At 31.9% G+C, this 21,013-nt stretch overlaps 5 protein-coding genes and 1 long non-coding RNA gene across 9 annotated transcripts in view; 3 read left to right on the top strand and 3 right to left on the bottom strand.

Annotated features, from left to right (window-relative positions):
- Positions 1 to 1,023, top strand: part of LOC106751441 (protein phosphatase 1 regulatory subunit 15A) — a 6,490-nt gene extending 5,467 nt beyond the window's left edge. Inside the window, exon 4 of the mRNA XM_014632332.1 lies at positions 408 to 1,023. The gene's annotated coding sequence lies outside the window, so the exon portion shown is untranslated. The remainder of the gene's footprint in view (positions 1 to 407) is intronic.
- Positions 1,024 to 3,727: 2,704 nt separating this feature from the next.
- On the bottom strand, positions 3,728 to 5,764 carry LOC106750683. The gene is made up of 2 exons (XM_014631186.1): positions 5,526 to 5,764; positions 3,728 to 5,443 (listed from the first exon to the last, which is right to left on the bottom strand). Exons 1-2 carry the CDS (start codon positions 5,700 to 5,702, stop codon positions 3,806 to 3,808), a joined length of 1,815 nt encoding a protein of 604 aa, XP_014486672.1. The 5' UTR covers positions 5,703 to 5,764; the 3' UTR covers positions 3,728 to 3,805.
- A 1,364-nt stretch (positions 5,765 to 7,128) lies between these two features.
- On the bottom strand, positions 7,129 to 8,444 carry LOC106750634. Of its 2 annotated transcripts, none has more exons than XR_001374967.1 (3): positions 8,171 to 8,444; positions 7,752 to 8,082; positions 7,129 to 7,597 (listed from the first exon to the last, which is right to left on the bottom strand). It is a non-coding gene; the product is annotated as an uncharacterized LOC106750634 (long non-coding RNA). The 2 variants fall into 2 exon arrangements; XR_001374966.1 differs by having other exon boundaries at positions 7,165 to 7,597; positions 7,752 to 7,911.
- A 1,245-nt stretch (positions 8,445 to 9,689) lies between these two features.
- Positions 9,690 to 11,008, top strand: LOC106750619 (dnaJ homolog subfamily C member 30-like). Of its 2 annotated transcripts, XM_014631096.1 has the most exons (3): positions 9,690 to 9,708; positions 9,833 to 9,994; positions 10,170 to 11,008. In XM_014631096.1, exon 3 carries the CDS (start codon positions 10,281 to 10,283, stop codon positions 10,947 to 10,949), a length of 669 nt encoding a protein of 222 aa, XP_014486582.1. In that variant the 5' UTR covers positions 9,690 to 9,708; positions 9,833 to 9,994; positions 10,170 to 10,280; the 3' UTR covers positions 10,950 to 11,008. The 2 variants fall into 2 exon arrangements, with proteins under 2 accessions (XP_014486582.1, XP_014486575.1); XM_014631089.1 differs by lacking the exon at positions 9,690 to 9,708 and having other exon boundaries at positions 9,808 to 9,994.
- A 2,918-nt stretch (positions 11,009 to 13,926) lies between these two features.
- Positions 13,927 to 16,894, bottom strand: LOC106751567 (vacuolar protein sorting-associated protein 37B). 2 transcript variants are annotated; one of them, XM_014632480.1, is made up of 5 exons: positions 16,553 to 16,879; positions 16,292 to 16,469; positions 16,000 to 16,171; positions 15,384 to 15,466; positions 13,929 to 15,288 (listed from the first exon to the last, which is right to left on the bottom strand). In XM_014632480.1, the coding sequence occupies exons 2-5, from the start codon at positions 16,421 to 16,423 to the stop codon at positions 15,019 to 15,021; spliced, it is 657 nt and encodes a 218-aa protein (XP_014487966.1). In that variant the 5' UTR covers positions 16,424 to 16,469; positions 16,553 to 16,879; the 3' UTR covers positions 13,929 to 15,018. The 2 variants fall into 2 exon arrangements, with proteins under 2 accessions (XP_014487967.1, XP_014487966.1); XM_014632481.1 differs by having other exon boundaries at positions 13,927 to 15,288; positions 16,054 to 16,171; positions 16,292 to 16,894.
- A 544-nt stretch (positions 16,895 to 17,438) lies between these two features.
- LOC106751566 (ubiquitin domain-containing protein 1) lies at positions 17,439 to 20,475 on the top strand. The gene is made up of 4 exons (XM_014632479.1): positions 17,439 to 17,704; positions 18,146 to 18,505; positions 18,599 to 18,717; positions 18,802 to 20,475. Exons 1-4 carry the CDS (start codon positions 17,623 to 17,625, stop codon positions 18,961 to 18,963), a joined length of 723 nt encoding a protein of 240 aa, XP_014487965.1. The 5' UTR covers positions 17,439 to 17,622; the 3' UTR covers positions 18,964 to 20,475.
- The last annotated feature ends 538 nt before the right edge of the window (positions 20,476 to 21,013 follow it).

The following is a 21,013-nucleotide window of genomic DNA, read 5'->3' as shown; positions in this document are numbered from 1 at the left end:
AGTTTAAATATCCCTAAAACTTGCATCTCAGTGATAAAAGAAATACATATTTGTTAATCGTAGTTATTCTACTAGCGTAAATAATTTCAGCAAAAATCGAGAGAAAGACATTTCATAGATGTTTCTTAATAATAGAAAGTCGCGCTAATTTATATGGTGTTACAATAATTGAAGTTTGTGTTTGAAATATAGAAAATAAATCTTAAAAAAAATAACTTTTCACGGATTTCTTTTAAACTCATATTTTGTGTATTTCAAAGCACGGAGATTGAATCTGCCTGAAAAAGTGTTGTCTGCATTATATTTTAAAAATACAGTAGCTTAAAAGCCCGAAATAAACAATAATTTGATTGATTTTAATAAATATTTATAAAAATTTCCAAGCAAAAGTATTTTTCTTTTTATAGATTTACGTTTCGTGTGTCAGTAAAGAGGGATTATCTACTCACGTGTAACATGCAATTAACAAAAGAAGAGTAAGGATTATAAGAAGAATAATAGGTTTATATATATATATATTAACCTCTGTGTGTAAGTAATAACTGCTGTAATTACGTATTATACATAAGTAGATAATCTTTTTTACTGAAATATACAAAATGTAAACCTGTCTAAATATTACTTCTGCTTTGAAAACGTTTTCGTTTTCTTCATTAAACAACAGTCATAAGAAACATGAGCCCTAGAAACGAATATAGCTGGTTAGAAGTTTTTAGTAACAATTTTAATTATTATATTTTAATCGTAATATATGTGTGTATATACATAAGAGAGGCCGGGGCTAATTACACAGGGCAGGTAGGTACATTTAACACAACTCTAAAATGACAAACAATAATGCCGCATAGAAAATATAATATTATCACAAAAACATTGTTATGTTTTAATAACCATTTTTAGGTTGCACAGCATATTTTCCATATATATGTCAATTACAATATATAATTTTAATATATATGCTTCGTACCAATATACAGTCTGTTTGATAAGAGTGTGTCCGACGAAACTTTTACCTATAAACCGTTATACAGGAAATTCCAACGGGAGCAAGTGGAGGGAGTTTTCTCCTAGGATACTTTGTAAAGAAAGCCTCAGTTATCATTCGGCCTTGGTGACAGAAGGACGTATTTCGCTATGAATGTCACATCACGATTCAAAGCCATATTTATCTGTACACATCCGAAAGGACCGAAAATGTTGCTCGAAACAACTGCTAAACACATGAAAAAATCGAAGGCATATGTGAATGATGTTGTATATTTTGTGTCTCATCTTTAATTGCGTGGAACAGCGCCCGTAATTTTTATTTATAACACAGTCAAGTTACCAAACGGATATTGCAATATTACTATTGGATTGGATAAGTGATTATAGATTGGATAAATGAATATAGATTATGAAAATATTTCTTTGTGATTTTTAATGTTAAAAAGTTTTAATAAAATATATAACTTAAAATATTATCGCGTAAAATGAAGAAAATCTCTGGTTTATTCTTATTTTTCTTTTAAATAACTGATCGGAGTACTATAACGATTATTTATGTTTACTTTGATTTCTACAAATATTTACTAAGGATGCGATCTAAATGCTGAAAATGCCTTGGAGTGCCGTATAGACCAATCATGGCTTTTCTTTAGGCACTTCAAAATGTTCTCCAATCAAATGTGCGCAAAATTTTAATAATATTTAATAATGCATTGAGCTAATAATAATGTACTCGTATTCAATGGCCTTAATCTAGCTTTGTAATTTAATTATATGACATAGACATTACTTTAAATCGCAACAATTATATATTTTTTATATGCATTGCAGCATATTGAACTTTTTTTCATTTTGACATTTAACGAATATTTTTTTGAGTTAGCATAAGGCACACATTATTTGATATATTGAATTTTATTGCTTTTGACTGAATTTTTAAACAAGAAATGTCCAGATTAAGGAACAAATTAAACGTCGTGTTACACCGTGCGGTAACGTGTCTATAGAAGTTAAGAATGATTTTAAACATATAAAACAAAAATATATTTTCACACATATATAACGTGCGATTGTTATATGAAATGATGTAATGACTATGATATTGGTATTCGATAGAAGTTACTCAACAATATAGAAGTTATTCCCAATATGGAAATGCAAACTTTTTACATTTGTATATTAACCCTAGAAGAATTAAGAGATTTTATTAGTAGTAGTAGTAGTATTAGTAGTACTTATTTTTTATAGTATATTCATAATATTACTTCATCATATTATGTCAATGTATATCATGTAATTACATACATATACTTGTTTCCAGAANATTCTGGAAACAAGTATATTCATAATATTACTTCATCATATTATGTCAATGTATATCATGTAATTACATACATATACTTGTTTCCAGAATGGTTTGAACATATTTTTTTCAGCTCATTTTGAGATGCATCTGGCATCCAATAAGAAAGTTTATCTTATAAGAATTACTGAAAAACAAATCCTCCCATTGGACATAGGCTATATTCTAAAGTACATCACATAAAACGTGTTCAAACCACTCTGCAAACGAATATACATTTGGTTTCAAAACGGTTTGAATTTTTTTTCCGATTAGTTCAGAATGCAAAAATGGTGATTCAATGAGAGAACTTACTTTTCTAATATTAAAAAATATTTTTCCAACGAATTATCCTATTGGACTATCGTTTGCATTCTGAATTGCATAGAAAAAAAAAGCGTTTAAACTGTTTTGAAACTCAGTGTATATGTAATATCACGTGAATAGATTGCTTATCATTATGTATATGTAACCTCGTGCAAAAAGAGATGTATATAATTATATGAAATATGATATTAATAATTATAGAATTTTCAAATGACGTATTTTTAAATTAATACGGCCTATCATGTTTAACATTGTCATTTGTAATTTTATTTGTGACTAATTTTAGTATAAAATCTATAATATAAATATAATAGAAATAATAAAAAATTGACAATTTTTATATCAAAAGACAAGATTTATTTTCAAGTTGAACTCGTCAATATATCGTCACGTCTGATTGTCCAAATCTCACCAGACCAATAATATTTTTTCTCTCTTATACTAAGCCCTATTTAGAGGACTATAGTCGCCTTGGCAAACGCGAGTTGCTGATCTGTTGTCCTTTCACCTACATCGAGATGCCTTTCTCCAGGATATGGAGTGGAGAAAGCAATTACTAATAATCCAAAAGTGTACCACTTCATTATGAAAATGGACAGCACGATACGAGTTTTGCTGCACCGTGATCACTGTTCTTAAATACGTTAATGCATATCATATTGTGCGTTCGATAAACACCATCTAACAAACGGTCCACGATATCTGTATATAAAGGTGTTATATAACGTATTATATTTAAGTTATATAACGTGTTATATTTAAGTTATGTTGCTATTATATTGTTATAACCAGTGAATAACATTATAATAATAAGCATTATAATAATTTTAAAACACAGTTATATTGTTATAGAAGAAGATTAAATAACATCAACATTAACAACAGTTATATTACGTGTTATCTCTACTATATAATAGTTATATTCTGTATTTGTTGAGAAGTATCATGCGCAAAAAACTCATGAAATTATGGGAACTGTCTGTCTCTGAGAAATAATTTCTAAAATAGTTAAATAGTAATTAAATAATCTTAAGTAATTTAGTATAGAAACCTAATAGTTTAAAATTTAAATAATTAGAAAAGATATACCGTATGATAAAATAACATTCTCAGTTATCATAACACAAAACATGCTCATCAAACATACTCTCAAACTAAGGTAGAGCGTAACGACAGAATACCGGCGCCGTAGCCATCGTAAGCCACGTTATCGATGAATTGCTTAGCCAGGTAACGTAAATCGTTGTCTACGTTAATGGCGTGTTCCAACATCTGCAGCAACTGATACAACAATCTACCCCTAGTAGGATATGCATTCACATTCACCTTTCCTATCTTCATCTCCAGGTCGTCCCGTGACAAGAAGCTTTGCAAGCTTTTATACTCGTCAGTATAGATGTCCAGGTCACGCAGAGCCTGGAGAAGATCTTTGACATCTATGCTTGCAATTTTTACACTTTCATCGATTCTCATTCCCGTATGAGTTAAATTAGTTAGATAGCTTTCCAATCGACCGCCGCACTTGGACCGTTCGAGCCTATTATCGTACACATCTACCAACTCAGCGACGTTTGCCTTCAAGATATCAGACGAGAGAATTCTCGAAGCTAATAGAGCTTTCAGCGTCTTCAGTGTAGCGTTTATCGGTCCGCCGATGTCATCATCTGAGGCGAAAGTAAGAGCCTTGCGCCAGTTTGTCGGCCGAATGTCTTTGTTCAAACCTACGTCCGCGAGAAGTCTTTGAATCCTGGCAGAGCTCTCTCTACTTCCTACAGCAGAAAAAACCGTCTTTGCGATCACTTGGTTTCTCAAGAGTCGCCAACGTTTCCGGACGTTTCTCAATACAAGTTCACCATAAATATTATCTACTACGTCGGACACCTTGCTCAGATGGCTTCGATGACGCCTAAGTTGACTAATGAAAGCTAACAAAAGATTCTTCCAGGCTACATGTTCGAAAGGAGAGAATTGTTTCACGATATCCTGCACTTCTGCGCTGTTTTGCTCCAGCACGAACATAAGCGCTGAACCAGCTCTTGTTTTAGAAATTATCCTCTCCCGAGATAGTAGGAGAGTATAATTAAAAACGTTGTTGCGAAAGTAATGGTCCAGCTCGGATATCCTTTGACATACCGCGGGCTTCTTCAGAAACGGTAGAAGGATGTTTGCAGCTATTAGCGTCTCGTTCCTCAAAGGCAGACTTGAAATGGTATTGGCCACTAATTCGTACGGATCAGAGAATGTCTTGAAGTCGAATAATTCACGCTCGCTATCCTGTTGTAAATATTCGACGAGATGCGCAACCGATTCCCTGATTTCCGCCGTTGCGTCGGGTATCCTCAGATTCAACAATATATATGCAATTAGTTCTCGACGCGAAGGGATGATTTTATCATTTATTAACGATGCTGTTTCGCCGATTAATTTTGGCCAAGGTCCTTTAAAACCCTTGATAGGCTCGCGATAATTCAAAGGCGCAACTGCTTCCTGCAATTCTTTCAGAGGGATTTTTTCCAACAGGTCGCTTTTCAGAGGCCCCCAATTGGGCCTATAGATTTCATTAGCATCCAAAACACCTTCCAGGAAGGATCGTTTGAGCAACGATATCGTTGGTATAAGATACTTAGGCAAATTGTTTTCCATGGATCCTAGAATAATGCCCATTTGCTCTTTGATAGATGCATACATCACAGACGGTAAAATTTCAAGACACTCGATCAATGATCCTCCATTTCCGAGATAATTTCCGATGGTCTTTACGGAGTGATAAAATTCGTAATTCAGTACCTGTAAGAAGTGAAATGGAATGAGGTGGATCAAATATGAGTTAAACAATCGCTCAATACGCTAAGCAAAAAGATTATTTTACCGGTAACTCGTGCAGGACTTTCCCGAAATTGTGCTTCAGCCTTGCTGCCGTTTTCAATTTTAACGTCAATTTTCTCTCCAGAGGCGACGAATATCCTGTGGCATCGTCGTACGACTCAATCGTGGTTATAAGAAGAAATCCGAGTGTGTAAATCAATATTCTGCGATGAAGCTGCATTGTTCTTACGATACAGACTCGATTGAACTATCGACAGTATCCGGTTTGAAGTGTATAAAAAGTTTCAGTTAAACATCTGTGTGCGTACGTAGTCATAAAAAGACTTACTGCTTAGCGTATGTATGTGTGTGCGATAGCGTAAATTGAACTTCCACGATTGAGAGCGCTATATGATACGGTATAAAGATTCATGATTATTTACAGACCAGATTAAATCATGATAGTTTTTTGTTTACTCAACGTATAGTTGTATCGAATTAAAACTTGAACTCTTAAACTTATCTATAAAATATCCAAATCTTGGATTTTTCGTCTAACAAAAATTAATTCTAAAAACTTTGTTCTCATCAATACCTAGAAATATTTTTAGTATTGATAGTATACTGGCAAATTGACAGCAAATTTATTTAGAATATCAGAATAATATATATCCTACTGAAAAATTTCTATTGAAATCATAAGTGTTAACTACATGGAAAACACAAGCGGAAATCTCATTGAGAAGTCATATGAGGTTTCCACAAAATTTCGCATGTGAGATTTCCATTGAGATATCATTTGAAATATCATATGAGAAATTAATAGAATTTTATTTTGAATCATTCAAAATACAAAGTTAACATTGTTATATTGTCCTATTAGTCTGTTTCTTTTAACATGTTATACAGTAATTACAGTCTTGAATGGAAATTATAACATTAATATTATATAACTTATTCTCTATTTACTAAAAGTTTTCCTATAAACAAATAATATTCCTAGAATATATATATTATATACTTATATGTATAATTTTTTTTAGTACAAAAAGTATTTTTACACAAAATTATTTCAACTTTATTTATATAATAAAACAATTGATATTGCAATATACTTGGAATAAGAAACTACAATAAATATTTAGTTTAGCCACATCAGCACAAATATCGATGAAATTATGCTTATTCGACGCGTTTTTGCACGAAACGAAAGAATCTGGCAGAAAAAAAGTGTCGCTCTGCCCCGTGAAGCGAGTTATTAATCATCAAAGTTGATGACTTGACAGGTAGGAAATCTGTCATACCGCAACGAAATGTTGCGATATGAGCATGCTCCGTATGAAATCGTGGTATTAAATAAATATAAGTATTAAATCTTCGCCTTACTAGAGTTTGTGCAATGAGTTTGTTTTATACTAAAATGAAAATAGTGAAAATTAGCAAAGACCACTACACAAGGTATATTGTTAACTTATAATTTACTTATTTAAAATATTATCTAAATTTATAATTACTCCATTATTTTTTATATTCGTTTCTATTTATCAGGCATATCTTGCGTATGATAATCTTCACCGTCTCAATTTTAGTATAAGATAGACTCATCACATATACTTTAGTAAGACTAAAGATTTCAGTTTCAAGAGCAAAATAAAAACTAAATATATATTTAAATATATTTAAGTATATAAAAATATATATAAATACATACAACTAAATATATAATATTGTATTGCACATTACACATAACTGCATAAAGGATTAATAGATTTTTAAATTCAGGAAGGTGTTGTAGCAAATACAATATAAATACAATGTAATAAATGTGGTAATAATATGAATATTGATAAAAAAAATAGTGATGTGAACAAAAATGTGTTTTCAATTAGTACTGGTACTTGGTTCCTCACAGGATGTTTCTGGTTGATGTGTGGAAGAAAATTGGTGGATACATTTCGGCAATGATGTCGAAGAATATTTTCTTTGGGCCCATTTCTATGCATTTCAGTCGGCTATAGGCGCGTTTGAAGAGAAATTCAGACAAATATCCAAGGACGTGCTCAGATCCAGTTCCGTATCTTGGAATATTTCCCCGAACTTCTTTCCAAATATGCTCTATATATTATGTATATGCACCTGTAAATTAAAAAATTTATATTACAATATATTACAATATACACACAATGAAATATTAATAATATAATTATGCATGGCAAAGTATAGCTATTTAAAGGAAATAGCTACTTCAAAATAACTATTTTAAAACACAGCTACTTTAAATATTTCTTACCACTTTCGACAAAGTTGTACGAATGGTTTACTGTCAAATGATGGGAGAAGCCTTTATTGTTCAAGCAATTATAAGACTTTCAACAACTGACATGATAGTTTGCCAGTTCCTGGCAAAATCTCTTCCTTGATACACACTAGAAGTGTTTTTTCTGTTCATACTGGAACGATAAAAATCTTCAAATGACATTCGTACCCTCCAAAAATCCAATTTCCTTTGACAAGTCTTCCACAATTATACTTTCATTTCTCAATTTTTGCTTCATCAATTTCTACTGTATGTTCTGGGCCATCAAGCTTTTCGGTATGTTTTTCAGCCCAGAACACACAGACTTATGAGTAAAAATAATATTAACGTTATTTCATATATTACTATACTTTTCTTAAGTATACACAATCTAAGTAATAAAATATAATAACCTCTCTGCAAAAATGAAATCAGTCAACAATCGTGGTTGACGATACACTAATTTCATCCTGTGTGTCACCTTGACGTGAATGTTTTAACATTAGAAAACATGCAATAATTCTGCAAATTATATCTATGTCAAGATAACTTTGAACTTTGTCAAGATATATTTAGTCAAGATAACTTTAAACCAACTACTTATTCTTGCATTTTTGGAAAAATCACATTGCTTGGAAATACGTTTTTTATATATATTTTTTATAACATATCTTTTTCAACATCAGAACGTTAATGTTTTTTTATCAATATTTATATCATTACCACATTGACTACACTTAATTATACTTGCTAAAACACCATGCTGAATCAAAAAATCTATTAATCCTTCTTTATTATATGTAAGGCGTGAAAATTCTAACAGGCCCAACTTTTTTTGCATACGACCTTACATATAATATGTAACTTTTGTGTTTTTCTTTTGTTTCATTGCTTAAATTTTATACACTTTTCACATAATCATAGGTCTGTTCGCTGCACCGCTGAACTAGTGCAATAAGTTGAAGCGAGACAAGTATATGTTTTCTCACTTCAACTTATTGCACTAGTTCAGCGGTGCAGAGAAAACGAACAGACCTCATGTGACTGCAGAGCACGCGAATATAACCACGGAGTATGCTCATATCGCAACATTTCGTCGGTATGACAGGTTTCCTAATCTGTCAAGTCGTCAACTTTGATGATTAATAACTCGCTTCACGGGGCAGAGCGACACATTTTTCTGCCAGATTCTTTTGTTTCGTGCAGAAACGTGTCGAATAAACGCAATTTCATCGATATTTGTGCTCATGTGGCTAAATAATTACCGAAACTACAATTATATATATTATATGTATAAATAGAGTTGAATATTAAAATATATAATATTAACAGAAAACAGACCCTATATATTCTGTATTCTGAATTCTCCTTTATCGATAAAAGTGCCTTTAGTTTCCATTTGTACTATCATGATTTAAATTTAATCAATGATTGGTCTATTGATTCGAACGATCTATTGGTCCGTTCTTTTTAGCTAAACTGGCTGCACTAGTTAAGAAATTTATATACACAATGAAGTATATAAAGCGTACATATAAAATTCTAAATGTGTATTCTCGAATATAATACCAATGTATATAGTTTAAGCACTGATATGCATGGGTTATATATACATTGGTATTATATTCTCGAATATAATCTCGAATATAATCTCGAATATATTCTCGAATATAATACCAATATATATATCAGTACTTAAACCTGTTCTACAATATGTCGGATGTCAGCACGTAGTCGATGGTCCAATGAGATGATTTATTTTTCAAAAATGAGTTTCCCTCATCGACTGCGTTCCGACATCCGATTCCGGCATACGGCGTCATTTTCAGAACAGGCCTTAACCGAGTTGCTGGCAATGCAGACAAGCTTTAACATGTTCATTGCCAATCACGCGTGATGCGAGTTCTCAACAAACGGCCGATCACGCGTTATCGCGTAATAGATATTTAGAGTACATAAATCCTATGTACATAATAATAAAAGCATATAAATAATATATTAACTTATTTTGAGCACAATAAAAATAAATAAAAAATTTAAAAAATTTGGCCACCACACGAAATTCCAATTTTCAGCTTGGCAATGAACGTGTCGTCCGCAGCCATAATTGAGAATGAAAGAAAGATAGCATATCAGTACTCATGGCTGCTGGCATTGAAGGCGAGCCTTTGGGATATCCGCAGCCCATAATTGACAGTTTTATATAACCTCGGCATAAACAGATGTTACATTGAATAGTAAGCAATTAATACTGACAACTGACTATAGTCATATATATATATATATAACAACTTGTGAAAAAGACATAAAAGAAAAAATATATTGAACATTAATACATATATAAAAGTGTAAAACTAACAATGATTACTTTTAATAATAAATGTGATTATTCATTGACACATATGATTTCAGGTGTTACAGTGTATCTACAGTTATATATCTACAGTAGAGAAAGAAAAGAACCGAGCTATTTTGTCAAACTGACAGTTCTTCTTCGAAAAATTTCCTAAAAAAACCATTGAAATGAATATTGTGTCGCAAAGCTTGTGTGATACATGTCAGTATCTAGGTTTTTACAAACATGCAGTCATCACACGATTTTTATTTAAATATATCCCAATAAATTCTTCAAAATTATTAGCGCGACTCTATTCAAAGAAACGAGATATTAAGCGTAAAAACTATTATGATGCATTGGAGATTACACCAAAAGCTACTCAAAGCGAAATAAAATCGGCATACTATATGTTGTCTCTACAATATCACCCTGACAAAAATAATAGTGATTACGCAAAACAGAAGTTCCAAGATATCTCGGATGCCTATGAAGTACTTAGTAATCATGAACAACGTAAGAATTATGATCGGCATATGATGATACATCAACAACCAGTAATAAATGTTAGAGAATCTGCACATGGAAAACAGATCTATACAGGAGTTACAAAAATCTACAACTTTGATGCATGGACGCGGGAGCATTATGGAAGACAATTCGAAAAAGATCGTATTAGGAGAGAAAACTATCGACAATATAAAAAAACGGAAGAAATCGTCATTCAAAAGAAAGAAAAACATTCTCCCTTTACAAAATATATCATTTATTTTTTAACTCTAATATTCATGATTGCGCTACATTACATAAGAAATGATGATGTACCAGTACATAAGGCGGAAACATATAAAAAATAGTGAAGTGAATACAAATTAGTTGATTTATTTATTTATTATGTATAAATTTGTATATTTACCTCAGCTTTTACATGTACAAATCAATATTTAATCTTATTTGCTAATAATAAATTTGAAACATTAAATCAATATAAATATATATTAGTTATATAATTTTGTATAGAAAAATATTTAGAAAAACACTGATTTGTTACAGTACTCTACAGAAATGATTTTTAAATATAATTACATATACTATTTTTGTTCTATGTTGTGTCTTCTGTATACTTGATCCCTTTCACAAATGCTAAAAACAAATTTTTCTACAGAATTTTATTTGGTATATTTAAGAATTAAAGCCAATAATTTTTAGAGAGAAAGGGAAAGAGGGAGAGAGAGATGTATAAAAAATATAAAAATATACATTCAATTTTATAAAATATATTTTTATGATATCCTGTATTATACAAAAAAAAATCAAAGCATTTTTTACTGTACAATTATGTTTTAAAAACACAGTCATTCGTATATCTTACATCTTACTATAAGTATAAAAGATGCAGTATTTCAAAAATATATTAACATTCTAAAATACCATTATTAACATAAAATATAACAATAAAGTAATCAAGTGAATGTAATAACATAAGCTATGTATGTTTATAATATCTACAGAAAACTCCATTAATTACTGCTATCAACCAAACTGGACTTCAAATTATTGTCACCATTTGCGATCAGTTCTCCATCCAACGTGGCATATCTTATGGCTATTACAGACGGCCCTATTATAGACGAAATCACATCTGATTATATAAAATTAGATATGCTGAAATATGAATTTATATCTTATTATATATAATTCAACATGCTACACTAGCACTAACTACATGAATTAAAGAATGATTATACATGATTACCCGAGCAAAAATTGTCATGTTTGATCGCATATAAAAAAAAAAATATATATATATATTAGATTTACTGGAAAGTTCTGTCCGTTTTTGAATAAAAAAAAATAATACATTTTCAATATATTTATTAATTTACTGAACAATATAATTTCCATCGTTATTAATGATCTCTTCCCAGCGTGATGGTAATTTGTGGATTCCATTTCTGTAGAATGACTTTTCTTTGGAGGCGAAAAACCCAAACAGTACTCGGCTATCGGACAGAACTTTCCGGTAGACCTTTTATATATATATATATATCCTCCTCAGTTCTACGTTTCTTAGTAAAAACATGGTGACCTCTCTCATATATCTGTGGTGTATGCTGATTGTTCACAGGCATATGGAACCTACAGTTTAACACCGGTTTCGAACGACACATTTTAAAGAGACGTTACGCCAAGATATTCTCGGATATCGAGGTTGCCACTTCTTTCTGAGAGGAGACACGAGCATAAATATTTTGGCTTCTACCGGGATCGAACCTGGGACCGCTAGTATAGCAGACCATCAGTGCGCTGTCTGCTATGCCACGCTCGCGCTCATATATATATATACCAGGTGTAGAAGTATGAAGCCGGAATTTCTCTATAGATGGTGCTAGCCATCAGTTTAGGGACCGTAAGACCGCTTCTGCAGCGCCATCATCTTCCTCTAACAGCTGACGAAGATTTTCAACATACAACAACCCAAGTTCCATACACCGGTATATTTTTCTATAACCTTAAACATGCCGAGTTTTGTGCCTACGAACTACGATTTACGGACAGCATTGGTTTTTTGTTATCATTTGAAGAAAACTGCTGCAGAATCGCATGGAATGCTTGTCGAAGCTTACGGTGAACATGCTCTTGGCAAAAAACACAGTGTTTCGAGTGGTTCAAAAAATTCAAAAGTGGTGATTTTGACGTGAGAAACGAAGAGCGTGAGAAACCACCGAAAAAGTTCGCAGACGAATTGCAAGCCTTATTGGATGAAAATGATACTCAAACTCAACAAGAACTCGCGGATGAATTGAATGTGACGCAGAAAGCTGTCTCAGTTCGTTTGAAAGCCATGGGAAATATTTAGAAAATGGGAAAATGGGTTCCGCATGAACTGAATGAAAGACAGCAAGAAAATCGAAAAACCACTTGTGAAATGCTGCTCGACAGATACAAAAGAAAGTCCATCGTATTATGACAGGTGATGAAAAATGGGTATATTTTGAGAATCCTAAGCGTCAGAAATCATGGGTGAATCCAGGTGAACCATCGACATCCACTGCAAGACCAAATCGCTTTGGAAAAAAGACAATGCTCTGTGTTTGGTGGGATCAGAAGGGTGTAATCTATTATGAGCTGCTAAAACCTGGTGAAACCGTTAACACTGATCGCTACCAACAGCAAATGATCGATTTAAATTGAGCATTGCGTGAAAAACGACCGGAATATGGAAAAAGGCAGCACAAAGTCATTTTGCTCCATGATAATGCCCCATCACACACAGCAANGGTGGGATCAGAAGGATGTAATCTATTATGAGCTGCTAAAACCTGGTGAAACCGTTAACACTGATCGCTACCAACAGCAAATGATCGATTTAAATTGAGCATTGCGTGAAAAACGACCGGAATATGGAAAAAGGCAGCACAAAGTCATTTTGCTCCATGATAATGCCCCATCACACACAGCAAAACGGGTCAGGGAAACGATCGAGGCGTTCAATTGGGAAATACTAACGCGTGCGGCTTATTCTCCAGACTTAGCTCCGTCCGATTATCATCTATACGCATCAATGGGACACGCTCTCGCTGAACAACGCTTCAATTCGTATGAAAATGTACGAAAATGGCTCGATAGCTAGTTCGCTTCAAAAGAAGAAATGTTTTTTTGGCGTGGCATTCATAAACTGCCGGAGAGGTGGGAAAAATGTATAAATAGCAATGGATATTATTTTGAATAAAATATTTTTTATCATTTTCAAACAACAAACGTGTAATTTTTACAAAAAAATTCCGGTTTTATACTTCTACACCTAGTATATAATTATTTACAGCTATATATATTATTAGACCTTATAAAGTATTATAGCATATAATGTAGTATAATTTTATATTATATATCATGGCTTCACATATTCAGTCATGACCATTCATAATATGTACATCAAATATGAAACTATATCATCAAATACATCAAATATGTAAACCTGATGCAGTCTGGTCATCCAGTCGAATCATGATTAGACATGAAAGTCATATATGTTCAGATATGAAATCAGACTGGATCATATGGTTACATATCTGATATATTTGATTATACAGTTTCATATTTAATATACATACTATAAATGACCCTGCATAACTAAATATGAAGCCATATATGATAACATTACACTATATGTGGATTAATCTAATTGTATATAACTATGAATAATTATAAGGAAAACAGCTTGTATAATACTTACATAATGAGCCACCCTGTATACGACTCCTATATAATTGTAAAGATTACTCATAACTCTATCTTTTATAACATATATTAACCCTTAGCGAACGAATGCCGCCATATTCGCGACATTATATTCGCGAATATGGCGGCATTCCTTCGCTAAGGGTTAAAATGAAAAGCATCTGTGAGTTTTAATTTTTTTTAACCACCTTATTATGATTTTAATCACCTCATTTCGCCGATATCACACTCTCTTAAAATTTACTTAATTTCAAGGACAGGAAAGATGAACTTTTAATCTTTTGATGTAATGTATAACACATATACAAGATGTCCCATTTTATTTTTGACACTCAGATATCTTGAAAAATTTTTTTAAAGAAAATGTTTCAAGCAAAAGTTGTAAAATTTCAAAGGAGAGTTATGTTTATATCATTGCCATTAAAATAATTTTTTTAAATTACTTTAAGGTTAACTCGATTTCAAGATTTTGAATGATAAAAGCAGAATGAGACATACCATGTGTGTATATATATTTGTACAATATATATTATCCAATATAAAAAGAATAAGAATTAATTATGAAATCCACGAGAGAAGTTATATGTAAAGAATATTAATATTAAACATATTATGTTGTAAGTGAAAGCCTTTTAGATACTTTAGAAAAAATAAATATATATAACAAGTAACATTACATATGAATTAATATGGTCTATAAACTGGCAATCCTGATGGCAGTGGCATCGGCATAGCTACAGGTCCAGTTGGATAAGGTATGAATGGTGCTATTCCAGGAAAATTTGAAATGGTTGGATAACCAGGTGTACTGCTTGTGGAGTATCCTTTTCTTATTAGCTCCCTCAATTTATCTACTTTGACCTTGCGCAAATGCATTAATTTTCTTCTGGTTAAAAACTGGTCCAGGAATTCGTCTACCTCGATATCACCCGTCATAAACTTTTCTGCTACTGTCTACATATTGGAATTGGAACATCATAGTAATATTTTGACTAAACATTCTTTTATTCAATATATTAATGAATCTCAATATATTTATGATATCTTACTTCTGATTCTTCTTCAATTTCTGCAGTGGCTGCTTGCAATAGGTCCATAGCGGTATCAGCGGTCATAGAACCTGACTTGTCACCTATAAATATAACTGTATAAATAATTATAGTAATGCATACGTGTGTGTAACACACATAAAGTATTCTATTTTAATCAATAACTTTATCATGATAGTTTTATACACAAAATAATAAGAATCATTTGATAATGCTTAATCTTCGCATGTTAGTGCATCAATGCATTTGTAAAATAAAGTGGAATTTTTTGTATCGCTGTGTTCCAATATTCACTAGTAAAAGTATCACCAGTAAAAATCTATAATTCATATTATGTGTACTAAAGATTTTCAGTATTAGTAATAAATATTGAAACATAAACTATGTATATCTGTTTCCCTCATAATTAATTTGACCTATATGTGTATGTGTGTGTATGTGTGTGCACATGTGGTATGTGCTTAGATTTTGATCTTTTACAAATATATATACAAGATGATCCACTTATACTTATTGTCAAAAAAAAGTTAAACATCTTAAATATTTGACTTGTTTTTGACAATACTAAAAATATCTAAGGAAAAGTTGCACTGTACAATAATCTACAATAACTTACGTATTTCATCTAATTTTTCCTTGACACTAGTACATAATTCATTAGCTTGCTCACTTAATTCTTTCAAAATTTGTTTGTCCTCTTCCAATGCAGGTTGTTTTGATAGATTGAATTCTGCCAAAGATCTGTTGCTCGCCATTAACATTTCCTTCTCAGTCTCGAGATCTTTAAACTAATTTTATTAAAATCAATCAATTTCTTTAATCATATTTCTGGTTGCGAACTAATTCATATTAAATATATGATAACTGATTAACACTTAATCGATACTATCTATATGTTAAAATCATACCTGTTTTATGTCTTTCATGATGTCTTCGAATTTTCTATCATTATTTAATAGTTCTTTTAGTTCGTCGTTATCTAAGTGAGACAGCAAACCTAATGCCGCAGGTATATCCGGCTCTTGACTTGATTTGTACATTTCTTGACGATCAATTTGCGACGAAATTCTAATCAACTCTCTTATACTGTAAATTACGTGTCTTTATGTTCCTAAACGGAAAACTTACCGAACATACATTCACGATAACGCGATGACAAATTTACTCACGAACAATCGTTTAACTTTATTTTTCGCTGGAATGCTAGTAGATAAAATTAGACACGCCTGATACACAACTGGTCTGTTCGTTTTAGCTGAACTGTAGGCCTGTTGAGTAACTTTTAACGACAGTGGCTACATTCAGGGAGTACGCTGTCAGCGCTAAGTCTGGAGGTCTGTTTTTTTCGAGGTAGTGTGGTCAGTGCAGTGCATGAAAGTGTAGCTTTGAAGTGCATGTAAGCGTAACGGAAATTTATACGAAAAGTCTCTATCAGGTATGTGGCTTGCATTATATTGAAATGTGTGAAACATCTTTATATTTTATTTTCAAAAATTGTTAATATTACAGAAGAATCAAATAATGCCATGTGATGCGCCATGTTGTTTACTACACTCTAGCGTTTAAGCGGTGCGGCAAAAACGAACAGACCTCTTCATTGCACTTTTGCACTAAACTGAACTATTCTGTACTAGTCTTTCCCAATGCGGCATCGGTTCAGTTCAGTGCAGTTCTAGTGCAGTTTTAATGTAGCGAAAAAAAAACAGACCTCGGATCTACAATAGAGAGTTTTTAATATACGTTTCTCAGATACGGTGAACGCTAAAATGTGTTCCGATATTCACTGCCGACACTCCAAATCTATAGATACGTGACATAAACTGTAGATTCGCAATGCTAGCAATGAATACTGGAACGCACTTTAGCGTTCACCATATCTGAAAACACTAGTGGTGCATATCAATTGGGTCCACATTACAATTGGGGAGAATTCACACCTCGACAGAAAAGCAGAAAAGCAACAGCCAATCAGGACTCGTGCTGGTAGTAAGCAGTAGATATAAACCAGGAACTGTCGATTACTAGCACAAGTTCTAATTGGCTGTTGCTATTCTGTTTTTCTGTCAAAATGTGAATTCTCCCTTAGGTCGGTATCAGACTATCGACTGAAACGCATCCTTTACTACATGAAATTTCATCTTAACCCAGGCTATACAACGGAACGGATAAGATGGAAGAAAATGGCATGCCAAGTGTTGTTAAATTTCAGTGAGATGTTTATTTGCTCCAGTTGCATAGGATGGGAAGCTGCATAGGTATAACCAGGGCAAGAAATGCCTCAGTCAATGACACATCGGAAAACTCGTCAAGAACAAATTCGGGTAAGATTATGATGAAATATCTATCGCATAAAAAATATATCAGATATCAACTAACCTTGAAGTTCATTTAAACTTTATTTTTGTCTCTGTATTCGTGGTATATGCTGCCCGCTAAACGTATGCATCATTTATCTTTGTAAATTAATATTAATGTAAATTTCTGTTTATTATTGAAATTACTGTAATATAGCAATTTGAATGTAACGATATCAGATATGAAAATTATATGTTGTTATATAGGTTGATTTTAACTCAAAACTTTTTAATAAATTCAGCTTAATGTAATTTCCTGTTTTTATAGTAAAATTTAGTTCAAATCACTAATTAGTTTAGATGATGATATCAGCATTTGTTATATGTTTTAATAAAAAACAAGAGATTAATTTCTGCTTATTTTTTCGTATGTAGTAATTCATAATAGGTTTCATATTTTTTATATAGGTAATTCGAGAAAAAATCATCTCTTGTGTCACGAGGTAATTAGATGGAGATCGGATGTTCCTTTAACTGAAGGTCAACTGAGAAGTAAACGAGATGAATTTTGGGATACTGCACCAGCCTTTGACGGTCGTAAAGAAATTTGGGATGCATTGAGGGCAGGTGCAACAGCAGCTGAAGCACAGGATTATCAGTTGGCACAGGCAATATTAGATGGAGCTAATATCTCTGTACCAAGTGGTTTTTTAACTGAATGTTACGATGAGTTGGGGACTCGTTATCAAGTACCTATTTATTGTTTATCTTACCCAATTAATATTGTAAAAGAAGACAGTGGAAGGGATTCCCCTGCTGATTGTTCAGGTAAGTCAAATTTTTGAAGTATCTCTGTATAATAATGTATTTTTTTTCTTTTTACCATGAGTCAAGTTTACTTGTTTTATCAATTCTGCACAGAACCAGTTGATGGAGGAACAGAACAAACTTTAAGACTTAGACTATCAACTACTTTAGGGGAAGTTAAACTACCTGTTTATAGCAAAGACACTATTGGTAACGCTAAGAAAAAATTACAGGTTTGTTCAAATGTTAATCATATTTAGTTAAGTAATAGCATGGAGAATACTGATAAATTATTATTGTGTGTATGATATTTACAGAGTCAAGAAGGTTTGGAACCCTCACGTCAGAGGTGGTTCTTTGGTGGTAAACTGCTGAGTGATAAGATGCATATAGAAGAAGCTAAAGTACAGCCAGGTTATGTAATACAAGTAATTGTGAATCCAGAAAGAACAGATAACAGCCCTACCAAAAGTAGTTGAACTTTTGCGTAAGCACGACAAAAGTACATCATGCTCTGTAAGCAATCAGCAATAGGCATATTTTTATGCTTGTTAACAAAACTTGTTAACCATTTATCAAAGTAAGAGTATATTTTTTAATTTTGTATCATATACACACACACACACACACACACACACACACACACACACATGTATATCCATATTTAATCATGAGTATTATCAGAGGTGATAAATTATTTTAGAATAAATTGGACATAACAAAATTTTGTATTTAACAGAACTTTGCTATTTAATGAAATCATGGGTTAAGTGCAATCATAGTTTCTCTTTCTCGATATTGTATATTTACCTATAACTCGGCACATACACATTATCTCGTGCAATATTATGTAAGAGAACCGTTTAGCTAATGCTACTAAGTATAGAATGAAGAAATTATATCTTCAGTTATTTGGTTTCCTTTAATATGATGTATTTTTGATAAAAAAATTAACTGAAATATATGACTCATTTATATTTGAACAAAAAATACAAACATACTATTTTCCAATAATTTCATTGTAATATTTGAGTTTGTGCAGTTTTATAGTACGTTGCACATGAAATTTTTAAAAATTTGGTTCAACTGTTAAAGTGTGAACTACGTCTGTAGATGTGTATAACGAAAATTTTCATCGTGTACAAACAGCGCCTAAAGGCATCCAACGTTCAGCGCTCACTGTGTGCGAATAGCCGGTTTAGATCTCACTTAGTAACATTTAAATGCACGCAAGTGCTGCATCGTGACTATTAGCTCTGCGCTGCACATAGCGGTCATTTTATTTCCGAATGACCCATAATCTAAGAGTCAATGATTATGTGAAAGTTACTATTATATAAAACAGTGCTCAGAATTAGATACACTTTTCGGACCGATTTCGGAGGCAACGTCTAATGCGTTTCCTCCGAAATAGGATCAAAAAAGGCAATTTAATTCCGAACAGTGATGTAAAAAATTCATATACAATATGGTTATTTATGAGATAATGTTTTAAGCATATGGTATATTGCTTTTGTAAAAGGTGAAAGATTTCTGCAACTTTCGGTCTTGTTAATGTCACATTACATTACATACCAAGAAAAAACACTGATATTAAGTCAGCAGTAGTGAAAAAAAAATATATATATAATACTCATATTGTGCGAAACAATATATATAGCTGTTTTCATAATCTACGTTTTGCTTGCAATTACCAACTTATTCTCTCGTAATTTTTGTTGCAATCTAAGTATTGTGATAAGAAGATAATTTAAGGTTTCTGACTATTCGCTGCAATAGTCTTTGATAATGTAAAAAGCAAAAAAACAGCAAAAATTCTTGCGTTATATATTCAAATAAAAAGATACAAAATTTTTTTATATTTGTAATCGATTCAGCATACTTGTAAAATTGGACAAACGCATTTCTTTTAGTTGAACAATTAATAAATAGTCACAAAATTAACATTGACAAAATCATGAGAAGAAAGGTTAGAAAAAAAAGTTTCCATATCAAATTAATTTCGTGACCATTTGTTGTTCGAACAAAAGAAAAATGTTCGTCTAATTTTACAAGTGTGCTGAATCAGTCATAAATGTCATTTTGAGGATATATCTTTTTATTTGAACATGTAGCGTAAGAATCCTTGGCATACATTTTCTTGCTTCTGATATCATCAAACAAGAATGGTTGCAGCGAGAACTAGTCAGGAACTTTAAAAGTCTAACTTTTGATTTTTGATTATCTTATTCAATGAAATATCACAATACTTCCAATATGTATGCATTCTTTAGACTAATTTCTTTATTCAACATACAATCGTTGAAGTTGTATTATTATATTTTCTAATGAAGATCTAAATTTGTTATAAGTCCAACATTTGTCTTGTAAATATAATTAAAGTATTGAGTATGATTTTAACAGCTGACGACTTCTCGAGGAAAGAAATAATAAGACTAAGAGCACATTTGCATTTATCTACATTATATGAACAAAAATTACGAATTCTATAGCCTCAGTATAGAGGTTTATTATTATTATATATAATTA

The sequence above is a fragment of the Dinoponera quadriceps genome, unplaced genomic scaffold (assembly GCF_001313825.1).
Source record: "Dinoponera quadriceps isolate SergipeBrazil2010 unplaced genomic scaffold, ASM131382v1 scaffold46, whole genome shotgun sequence".
NCBI lineage: Eukaryota > Metazoa > Arthropoda > Insecta > Hymenoptera > Formicidae > Dinoponera > Dinoponera quadriceps.
This window is presented reverse-complemented; position numbering and strand designations above follow the sequence as displayed.